The sequence below is a fragment of the Urocitellus parryii genome, chromosome 6, assembly GCF_045843805.1.
Source record: "Urocitellus parryii isolate mUroPar1 chromosome 6, mUroPar1.hap1, whole genome shotgun sequence".
Taxonomy (NCBI): domain Eukaryota; kingdom Metazoa; phylum Chordata; class Mammalia; order Rodentia; family Sciuridae; genus Urocitellus; species Urocitellus parryii.
The window spans coordinates 3,202,724-3,215,152 of NC_135536.1; the positions used below are offsets into that span (position 1 = coordinate 3,202,724).

At 38.8% G+C, this 12,429-nt stretch overlaps 2 protein-coding genes across 3 annotated transcripts in view; one reads left to right on the forward strand and one right to left on the reverse strand.

Annotated features, from left to right (window-relative positions):
* Window positions 1–12,429, reverse strand: part of Tdrd9 (tudor domain containing 9) — a 97,766-nt gene that overhangs the window by 79,711 nt on the left and 5,626 nt on the right. The gene's annotated exons all lie outside the window — the stretch shown is intronic.
* Rd3l (RD3 like) lies at window positions 7,720–8,668 on the forward strand. Its single transcript, XM_026405546.2, has 2 exons — window positions 7,720–8,018; window positions 8,371–8,668. Exons 1-2 carry the CDS (start codon window positions 7,720–7,722, stop codon window positions 8,666–8,668), a joined length of 597 nt encoding a protein of 198 aa, XP_026261331.1.

Genomic DNA, 12,429 nt, shown 5'->3' on the forward strand with positions numbered 1-12,429 from the left:
TGGCACAAAGATCAATGGAAACAGGACCCTGGGAAGACTGGACAGGCAGGGCCAACCACACTTGTGACAGAGTAGAGCATGGAAAATTAAAACTAGCACCTAATACTCTGTACAGAGCGTTTCCCAATAATCTGGGGCCTCTGACAAGCCAACAGCAGCAGGCAGATGAGGGAAGAAGGCCAAAATGCAAAGCCCCACCAAGCCAGGGGTGTTTGTCCCTTGTTTCTTCTGGTGTTCCTGACCTGTACTCACTCCAGGGCAAGGTCCACACAGGAGCACTGTCCAGGCGGAGGACCAGGAGAAACCTTCAGCTCTGCCTCAAGGGGCAGCAAAAGGGCTTCCAAGGGTTCACAACCAGGGCAACTGCCATTTTGCCTCTTTTCTCCATTCTCTCATTCTGGCCCACAAGCAATACCATGGCAGGCAACAGCAACAGCAGCACCACGGGGCCAGCAGGAACCTAAGCCTCCCTTCCCATGGAACAGCTGTGCTAACGGAGGATGGGCAGTTCCTACTGCCCCTCTCCTGTTCAGCCCTCCCCCTGTGTGGCCCAGGGTGTAGGTGCAGTTGGATGATGTTGGCTACAGCTGCAGGAAGGAAAGGGCTTAGAAAATGAACCTGAGGCTGTTCTCAGAGTGCTGGGGTCAGCACTGGGCTGCTCATGCTCTGACCCTTAAGAGCCATCAGACTCAAAACAAGGCTGAAGGCAGAATGACCACCAGGGGGCACATGTGCTGGACAAGAGGTAGGCTGCACAGCAATGGCTCTGAAAACCAGCCAGATGCTGGAGACCTTAGCCTGAACACAAATGGGTCAGCTGCACTCCCCACAGGATTTCCACAAGACCCAGAGACCCTTAATATAATATTCACAATGCCCAGAATATATGTCAAAATTACTTGGCATTTGAAGACCAGGAAATTCTCCTGGGTGGAGCAATGATCACTTGCTTTGCATATTGGTTATCCAATTTGGGGACCAAAAAAGTCTAACCCCTATCATCACACCAATTTCAAATCAAGTGCAAACCAACTACATGTCCAGGTACTTCCGTTTTTAAGGCCATAAAACCAATATTCTATATTTGATAATTTGGAATAGATTATGCTTCAAGAGACAGAAAGTCAAAAGGAAGGTATGAGTAAACTAAGCTATATTATAATTTAAAATTTATGACAAATACCTCTATGAAACATAAAAGGCAAGAACTGTGGTCACATGCCCATTTGCCACACATTACAAAGAAGCACACCATGAACTCCCGTAAATCAAGAATATATAACAACCCCACAGCAATGTGACAAAAAGTAAATATATTGGTATCAAGTAAAACATCTTAAGAAGGAAATAATACTGAAAAAATTGATATCTTAAAAATTGATATCTTATCAAACATTAACTATAGTTTTCAGTTTTCCTGTTGTGGTATATCTACCAAAATGTACCACTCAACTGTTAAGGACTCTCATAATGTGTAACTATGGCCACCATCCAGCTCCATGACTGTTCCCATGTTACAAATCCAAACACCATACCCACTACACAGCAACTCTCCATTTGCCTCTACCACAGTGTTGGCATGATCCTTCTACTTTCTACGATTTTGACTAGTCATCTTATTTCAGTGGAATCTCATATTACTATTTTGCAACTGGCTTATTTCACCTAGCAAAATATCTATGTTGTCACAGGTCATAATTTCCTTCCTTTTTAAGGCTGCAGTATTCCGCTGCAAGGAGAAACCACATTCTGCATTCCTATGCTATGGTTTAGAGATGAGGTATCCACCAAAAGCTCATGTCAGACGAATCAAGAAAATTTAGAGGTGAAATGATTGGGTTATGTGAGCCTTAACCTAATCACTACATTAATCCCAACTGGAAGCTAGGGCGTGGCTAGAAGAGGTAGATCATTGGGGGTGTACCTTGGGGTTTATATTTTGACCCTGGGGAGCTGAGCTACTTCTCTCTGCTTCCTAGCTGTCTTGTACTGGGCTGCTTTCCTCCTTCACACCCTTCCACCATGATGTCCTGCCTCACATCAGGCCCAGAGCAACACAGTCAGCCATCTATGGACTGTGACCTCTAAAACCATGAGCCCCAAATAAACTTCTCTTCCTTTAAAATTGTTCTTGTCAGGTCTTTGAGTCACAGCACTGAAAATGATGACTAAAACACCATTCACTGTCAATGGACATGACACTGGTTGCCTCTGCACTTAGCTCCTTGAATGATGCTGCTGAGGAATGTAAGTGTAAAAACATCTCTTTGAGACCCTCCCTTCTACTCTTTTGGATTTAAACCCAGCCGCAGAATTGCTGGATCATATGGCTAATTCTATTTTAAACTTTTTGAGGAACCACCATACCGTCTCCCACAGCGGCTGTTCCATTTTACATTCTCATGAAAAGCATACAAAGGTTCCAGTTTCTCTACCTCCTTGTCTTTTTGATAACAGCCATCCTAATGAGTTTGAAGTAGTATCTAATTGTAGTTAAAATCTGCATCTTCTCATGAGCTTATATATCATCTTTGGAGAAATATCCATTCAATTTCTTTTTTTTTTTTTTTTTTTTGCAGTGCTGGGGATGAAACCCAGGCCCCAGTTCTCTTCTGCCCATTTTTGAATTGAGCTTATTGTTGCTGCTGCTATGGAGTTTTAGGAGTTCTTAGACAGTGTGTGTATTAATCTGATGACTCTCAGATACTTTTTCCCACTCCAGGAACTGCTTTTTGACTCTGCCAATTGTCTCTTGACATACAAATGTTAATTTTCCTGAAATCCAACTTACCAATATTTTTCTTTTATTCTTTGGGTTTTCAGTGTCATATGCAAGAAATCACTGCCAAATCCAATGACATGAAGTCTTAAGAGTTTCAGTTTTAGGTCTCACATTAGGTCTTTCATCTATTTTTAGATAATTTTTATATAGCAAAAGGCAAGGATCCAATTTCCTTCTTTGCCTATGGATATCCAGGTGTTTTTTTTTTTTTCAACTTCATTTGTTGGGAAATAAAACTGTCTTTTCACCTTAAATGGTCTTGGCATCCTTACAGAAATAATTCCACCATATATGCAAAGGTTTATTTCTGGGCTTTCATTAATCTGCTCCATTGGAATGTATGCCTTTATTCTAGCACTACAATTTTTTATTTACTATAGCTCTGTAGTAAGGTTTGAAATTAGGAAATGTGAGTACCTCCAGTTTTACTCTTTTTCAAGACCGATTTAGCTATCTAAAGTCACTTAAGATCCCATATGAATTTAAGATGGGTTCCTATTCCTGCAAAATACGTCACAAGATTTTTTGATAAGAGATTGCAATAAAGCTGTGGAACTGACATCTAAACAATATTAGATCTCCCAACCCATCAATATGGGGCATTTCCACTTGTGTTCCTTCTTTAAGCAATCTTTTGTACTTTTCATCAGATGAGTCTTTTGCTTTCTTGGTTCCTAAGTATTCTATGCTTTTTGGTGTTATGTTTATTTCTAGTGTATACAAATACAACTGATTTTTGTGTGTTAACTTTGTATCTTGTTGCCTGTTATTAGTTCTCACTGGTTTTTGTATGTGTGGATCCTTTAGTGCTTTCTCCATGTAAGATCACATTAACTGTAGAGAGATAATTTTACTCCTTACTATTCAATTCAATGACTTTCATTTTGTCAACATAAATAACAAAAGATTTTCCAATGATAATGATTTCAATTTGAAATGAGCATACCAAGTGCAAATGAAAAATGAATACACAAAGTATGGGTCTACTTAGGGAAGTGAAGAAAAACAAAGTTTTTGTTTTCATTTAGGTTTGGTTTGGTGGCACGGGGGATCAAATCCTGGGCCTCACGAATGCTAGGTAAACACTCAACCACTGAGCTAAACCCCCAGCCCAAGACAAGGGTTTTTAAAGATGAAAAGAAGAATACATGAAAGTTATTTTGTACAAAGAGTACATGGGCTACAGGCACTTATCACAGGAAGTGACTTAGTTCATTAGTGAAGACAGTGTTTCATTTCAGGTGTGTGTTCTTGTGCATCTGGCTAGCCGTCCTTGTGACTCGTGTAGCAAGCTAAAATTTGGAAAAGCCTTGGCAAAAGCTCTTATATGCATAGGAGCCCTTCAGATAATCTTTTACAGTTCTTATCTGTAGGCATGTGCACAAGGGCTTTCCCTTCATACAGAACCTCCTGACTCTACTTTCTTTGAGTTTGATACAGTGACTCCTTCTTGGTATTAACAACTTTCTCTATTTTTTTTCTTGCATAATTGATCTAGCTAGAACTTCCAGTACTGTACTGAATAGAAGAAGTGGCAGAGGCTGGGCTATAGCTCAGTGGCAGAGCACCTACCTAGCACATGTGAGGCACTGGGTTCAATCCTTAGCACCACATAAACAAATAAAATAAAGGCATACTTTCCATCTATAACTACAAAAAAAAATTAAAAAGAAGTAGACATCCTTGCCTTGTTCCTGATCTCGGAGAAAAGTTTTCAGTCATTCATTATTGATTGCGACATAAATTATAGGCTTCATATGTAGCATTTTTTTATGTTGAATTTCCTTATACTTGTAGTTTAAAGTGTTTTTATAAAAACAATCCCTCATAAAAATGTGGGGTTATATTTTGTTTTTATGGTGCTGAGGATTGAACCCAGGTCCTTGTGCATGTGAGGCAAGCGGTCTACCAACTGAGCTATATTCCCAGCCCAGAAATATGATTTTTAACTTGGAAAAAAAAAGTAATCCAGAACTTTTAATTCCATAGCAAAGGAATTAAAAAACAGAAGTTTGTCTCCCCATAATGAAAATTCTTTATTTGCAATCTAACAATTGAATAATTTATCCAATGACTTTGATTATATCATCTAAAAAGCTGTTCCTGGCTCCTGAGTTTGCCTTGCAAGGTTCCCTAATTTTATTTTTCCAGACTTACCTTTCTGTATAATTCTTTATACCTCTAGAAATTTTACATATACACCCAGCACGAACAACATGGCCCTATTTTACTTGGACTCTTTAAAAATTTTATACCATTTAGCTTAACAAGATATGCCTAGAAAACTGTGACAACCAAAAGCTGGGTTTTTTTAATAGTTCAAGCTCTGTCTTCCCATAAAATATCCTAATAGTGTTATAATTCATTAGAAGCAATTCATTTAACTCAATAAAATATTTAATAAATTCCAATGTTAATCTGATTTTACCCTTATAAACAGAAAATATTCATTAAAAGTACTTCCTTATTTCAATCTTCAAACACACATGTTCTTGATCTACATATTAGTAGGAGGAACACTATAGGGATTCATATGTGGTCTCTACTTCAATACAACATCAGGAGAAAGAAAGAAATTAATTTGGAACAATATAAGTAGCATACAACAAGTGCTACAAAAACTGGTTTATATGAGTAAGTTCAAAAGAAGGTTACTCCCTGTGAGCTGAGGTGATAAGAATTGTGAGCCTGGCATGGTGGCACACGTCTATACTCCCAGCAACTTCGGAGTCTGAGGAAGGTGATCATAAGTCAATTTCAGCAACTTAGACCCTGTTTTGAAATAAAAAAAAAAAAGGTCAGGGGCATGGCTCCGTGGTAGAGCACCTCTGCATTTGTTCAATCCCCTGTACTGACAAAATTTTTTTTTAATTGGAATTTGGTATTCAAACTGGCCCCTGGAACAGAATTATGGTATGGCTACATAGTTGAGAAAGAATAAGCATTTAAGAAGAGTCAGTGTAATTAGAGCTGAGGGGTCAAAAGCAAGCAAAAGTGTGGGACAGTCAGGCCTGGCACTGGGATGGTAGCAAGGAAAGAGCCAGGTGGGAAGGGATAACAAGGCTGCATAGAGCCTCAAATGGAAACCTGGTTTCTGTCCATATTCAATATACTCTGTTATATTTTCATCACCATTTCAGAAGAAAGACATTTTAAAGCGGTAACAAGAAGGCAATTCAAAGGAAGAAGGCAAGAGTCATTGCAATTTGAGTATAAAATCAGGCAGGATGTTTCTATCACGATAAACTTCATTCTTCCCTTCTTAGAGTGCTGCATGCAGCACAAGGTGAAGCCTGCTAGTGAGGGTAATGGATCCTGACATCCAGCTTCTCAGGACCATCCCACACACGCTTGATCACACACACGGAGGTCTGATGTGAACAGTGTCTGTTCTTCACAGTTCATTGGAAACAAAAGCAACAGAAAAAAAAATTATAAAAGGAAAAATCACTGTGTAGTTGCTTAACAAAGAGCCAGAGACCTTTCTTCTCTATCTACTCTTCCCCAAGATGAATACTGAATAGAAAATCAGCACAATAAAAAGCACTGCCTACCAATACTCACCTAACCCATGCTTCATCGGCAGCTCTAAGATAAAACACCAAAATGCTTTCTATGAGGAACTATAAGATTTCACTTTAAACTAAATGTTCTTACATCTATTTCTTTTTTTCCTAACAACCAATTATTGCCTTATGATGTTATATCCAGAGATTATCAAGTGCATGTTAAAGTTACCTACTTAAGTGTTTATAATGTCCTCTAGCATTTAAACTTGCTTTAGTATACAAATCTAACTATTCTGCAAGAAAAGTAATATTGAACATAACATTTGCTAAATATTTCACATGACTGATATCAGCATGCTTTACCTATTTTGTTCAATTACAACAAAACTTCTCGGAGTGTGTATTTTGCAGATAGTCAAATCTGATCTATTTTTCCTGCTTTCATTAGAGGGGACAGTGACCTGGCTTCTAAATGGCCTGAAAGTTAAGCTGAAGAATAAAAGCAACATGGTTATTTTTAGAGCTCTACAGGCATAAAAATACAGCACTAAACTGTGACCTACAGCTATGCACAGCAAAGCATCACATCATGCGACAGTCTTCACTCCAGCTAGGAGCGCATCTGTGGTGCTTCAGACGATGTTCTTCGTCACTACCAAAGACATGTCGGAATGCATTTGGGACAAGTATCCATAGCTGCCGGCATCTTTTTCAAATAGAATGAGCTGCATTCAAAAGGCAGGCCATTATATAATTTGGGAAAATTAAATAGTAAGTTATTTTTGTCATTTCTTCTAGCTTACTTACAAGGTGAATTAATGAGCAGTCTCTCCAAAAGAAGACATCACAACCTCATTCCTAACACAGAAAGTTATTTATTTCAAATACAGTTTCAGGGGGCAAATCAGGAGGCTCATTCGACAGAGGAAAATCCAGGAGAACGAGATATGCCTGAATGAGACACAGCTTCATCATCAATTTGAGTACACTGTGGCAGCATCCCCACATCAGATCCATCAACTTGGCAGGTAAGCTTTAAGCTTTTTCTGTATAAAGCATAGACCAAAAGTATGTCTTTGACAGCCCTTTCCAATGCATTGGTATTTTAAAGCCTCTGAAGAACTTTTAATAGCAAGTGTTACTTTCAGATATTATTCAGTTTGTAGATTATCTCTGACTTTATGTATTTAACTTCTGCTTAGCTACATAAAAGTATTTTCAAAGCTTGATTTTTGGCACTGACCTAGTTAGAAATTTGAAGACTTTAATCCATGTTCTAATCTTATTTTGACCTGCATATCTAGCCACTGAAAAACTTATGCATTTTTTTGACAGTTTTATTGTTCAAATAAACAAACAAATATTTGCTGATCAGAACTATAAAACCGCATAAACATAAACAAGTGAGACTATTTCCACAGGTTAAAAATGCCACTCTTTGGTTGGATGAAATGGCCAAAAAACAATTCCTACAAACCTACACACTATGCTGACTCAGATATAGTGACAAAGACTCTGCTTCGGGAATTAAAATGGCATCTAAAGGAGCGAGAAAGATTCATACAAGAGATTGAAAATGAGCAAAAAGTGAAAAAAACAGGTGTGGATTATAACTGGCTTAGAAACTACCAGAGTCCCCATACAACCATCCCAGCTGCAGAGCAAAGACAACTCGAAGTTCTTTGTTCACAAGTTCATCCTTGCCAAACTGGAACTATTCTCAGCAGGTAAATATACTGTGTTCTCTTCTGATATTTGCTACACCCAGGTCTAAGCTCCTCACATATTTAGACTGGAAATTGTAACCTAATGCATAAATTCTTTAATCATGCATACCAAATACCCACATACCAAAATCCCTAGAGATAAGCTGGATAAAAATCTGTGGATATCTCACTGGTAGGAAATTCAATTAGAATCAAAATTTCTTTACTAGAAGCATAACTTTAGAGCTACGTACAGATTACTCAAAAGGTGGGTAACTAGTATCAATCACATTATGTAAGCTATACTTGGAGTTGCAGGGACGTGACAAAAAAAATTGTCTGAATTGGATATTCATTCCCGCATTCCCCCTAGATTTCGAGAAGTTCTAGCAGAAAATGATGTGCTGCCATGGGAAATAGTCTACATCTTCAAGCAAGTTCTGAAAGACTTCCTCAGTAGTCCTGACAAAGGGACTCAGCAGGAGGGCCCACAGCACTCCTGGGACACAGGCTGTCCCCCCGACTCAGCACTCCCAGGTGAAAGCTCCAAGAGTCCAGAAAAAGATGAAATACCCACCATCTCAAGTTACGTAGACAGGAACAGCAAGAACAGGTTCCCAGCATGCTCGTACAGAATATGGAACCTACCGTACTACTACCCACCAAGTTAAGGTTCCTATAACCAAGCTTCCGTGTGCCATCCAAGAACCAATACTCCTAACATTAAACAAAAGCGATGTGACTTCAGTTTTCTTTGTCATGAGGTCAGAAGTTAAAATTCCTATGGATGAGTATCCTGTTTTAAATTGTTCTTTTTTAACCACTCTAAACATGTAATGTTCTCACTGAACAGTATGCTTCTAACTAAATTATTTCCTAAATATTTTTTTAAAATGTTTAAAGTGTTTTCTTATCCTTCAAACACATCTCACAGGAACCAAGGCAATTTAGTATGGATTTTTATATATCCTGTGTGAAACTTAGTTAGCCTTGATTTTTATTCTAAAATAGGCTATGTATAAAATAAATGATTACTGTGAATCCTATCTATACAATATAACAGTGGAATGATGTAAATATCCCATGATGTGATCTCATACTCAGCTGGGGACAGGGGAAGGGGGCATTGAGGGAGGAAATAACCTGCAGTTTACAAACAAAGTAGTGCTTTATCCTGACTCAGATTCATTTTTAATTACTTATTTTCTATCTTAACATTAAAGGAAAGTATTAAAAACATCTCTATAGTGTATCAGTAAAAATAAATGGATTTTTTATCCTACTTCAGAAAAACTTTCAATCTTGGCAATGTATACTCATTTAAAATAGCAAATTAGGGCTGGGGATGTGGCTCAAGCAGTAGCACGCTCGCCTGGCATGCGTGCGGCCAGGGTTCAATCCTCAGCACCACATACAATCCGCGGAAAAACTAAAAAAAAAAAAAATATTAAAAAAAATTATCTCTCTCTCTCTTCAAAAAAATAAAATAGCAAATTATTTAATATATAAAAATTTTACATTTTAATAATTTAATTAAAGTAGAAAATGAAGCATTAGTCAAATTTATTCTTTTGTTAAAGAACTGGAACCCTGGGGCTGGGTTGTGGCTCAGTGGTAGAGCACCTGCCTAGCATGTAAGGCACTGAGTTTGATTCTCAGCACTGCATATAAACAAAGTAAAGGTTCACTGAAAACTAAAAATCAAAAAAAAAAAAAAACCTAGAATATTAAAACCCTTACCATTTCTTTCCTCCCCACCTTGAGGTACTGGGGATTGACCTCTACCAGTGTGGGATACTCAATTCCACACCCTTTGCATTTTTTATTTTGAGGCAGGATCTCACTGAGCTGCCCAGGCTGGCCTTAAACTTGAACCTCCTGCCTCAGCCTGTTGAGCAGCTGGGATTACAGGTATATACCATCATGACTGAAGAGGTAGAGAGCTGTGTCATTCCAGGATGAGAATGCATGCCAGGCCATCTGTTACCCAAAATCCATCTTACAACCAGATTTTAGAAGAGAATAGAATAATACACTCTGTTTTGAGTTTCTCTCATTTTATAATTGGTAATAACCTAATAACAGTGCTTCTTAAGAAAGTCTTAGCTTATGAAATTTAAAACTAGAGTTGTTTCTGGAAAAATCAACAAATAAAATAGAAATTTTAACACAATAATTTCCTGAATACTAATAGATCAAGGTTTTTATTCACTGACTATTTATAATACCTAAAGCTGGCAAAGGAATTAGGGTTAAAAATACAAAGGACAGGGCTGGGGTTGTGGCTCAGAAGTAGAGTGCTCACCTAGCATGTGTGAGGCACTGGATTCGATCCTCAGCACCACATAAAGTAAAATAAATACATTGTGTTCACCTATAACTAAAAAAATATATATTAAAAAATACAAAGGACAATAAAGGGGGAGGATGACTGGGAACTCTGCAGGTATATTTTATCAAGAGAAGGTGGTGTGAGCAGTCACAGAAGCATTTAGCTAGGGAACAATGAGAAGTAAGTAAAGACATTCACGGGAAAGAGCTCTACACAGGACTCAACACAACAGACTCTCCAACCACTGCACTCCTGACCAGCCCAACCCATGGAATAATGTTAAATAAAGTAAGTCCTCTACATACCAGGAACATGTGTGCCTTCCCATTCAATCCTACCCTTGTAAATCAGTGAGTGATATTATTCCCACCTGAGAGAGGAGCAAGCTGCCTCGGAGGGATTAAGTGGCTCACCCAGCAAGAGCTAACTAACTAACAGAAGTGAAGCACACCCACTCTATCTGACCTGCCCTGCCCAAACCTACCTTCTGTGATCCAAATGTAAAATAACCAGTTGCTTACTCAACATCTCCTCAAAGTCAACATAATTACCACAAGGCAAGGTAACACAGGCCTATAATCCTAGCAACTTGGGAGGCTGAGGTAGGAGGATAGCAAGCTCGAGGCCAGCTTCAGCAACTTGACAAGGCCCTGTCTCAAAATTAAAACAAAATGAAAATCAACATGCTCAAAACTACCAATCATAAAGGTTTCTTTTCTAAAAGTACAAAAATCAAGGGAGAAATCAGCCAAAACATACACCATTAAGACAATGCCCAGGACACACACAGTAAAAGTACAGCTCTTCAAACACTTCATCAAGTAGCACTGTCCAGAGGGGGGTTGTGGCTCAGCGTACAGCGCTTGCCTAGCACGTGTGAGGCCCTGGGTTGGATCCTCAGCACCACATAAAAATAAAAAAATAAAGTAAAGGTATTGTGTCCAACTACAACTAAAAAATAAATATTAAAAAAATAGCCCTGTCCATCTTAGTAAATGACAACACTCTCTAACCATCCAAATCTACAAGCCAGAATCTTTCTGGTCTCCCTGGGTAAGGGAGGGGACCAAGTCATAATCACACAAGTGCAAAGATGATTGGCAGAACTAGTTTTTGGCTATCAAAAACAAGCATTTGGCATGTGATAAGTACTTAGAGGAAGAAAGGTGAAACAGGCTAAGATTGGAAAAGAAGGTGGAGGAATTAAAGAATATGGGAGTCATATGAAATTTCTCTGACGAGCAGATATTTGAACAGGGCCCCAATGATGCTAGGAGCCTGTCATGGGGGAAAAAAAAAAAAAAAACAGGAAAAATTAAGAGGGAGGACAATCGACACAGAAGGAAGAGAAAATGCACAAGCTGAGTGGTGGGAATAGAGTTGGAATCTTCAAGACAGAGAGAAAAATGCAAGTATAGCCCTAGTGCAGGAAAGAGAGCAGCAGATGACACAGGTACCAATTAAGCAACACTGGGCAAGGCAGTCTCCCCACCAGAGTCACACAGGTACTCAAAGACCGATAGTGTGATCATTCCACATGGACCTCATGCCAAGAATTCTTGTAAGTGCTAGACAGATCATTAGTAAGCAAGGATGCAAAACCAGAAAGCCAGAAATGGTTGGCTTTTATAATAATCCAAGCAAGAGATGACCATGGTTTGGCCTAGGTTGGTGGTATGGAAACAGTGAGCTGCACTGTAATTCTGGAAATAAGTACAGCACAATCGTCAGGATCCCCTAGTTTTCAGTAGCTTACTCACACATACAGCCAAAGATCAAGGCACAATGCAACTCTCCTGGCATACTGTAAGCACCCAGTACCTAGGACCTACTAATGCAGCTCACTCATTCAAACAAATATCTGCACTAATACTATGTGATAGGGACTGCACTAAGTGATAGAGATTTAGTGACAATTTGTCTTAAATAAGTTCTTCTGCAGGGAAACAACCCATATAATAACTCCCATAAAGTACAAAGAGATTCACACTCAGGATGTAAAGCAAGCCACTGTCTCCTGGGGGGTCTCACTCCCTGGTTTTCCTGACCCTCCCCTTAGCTCCTGCCCAGTCTTCTTTGCTCATTCCATCACAACCTCTG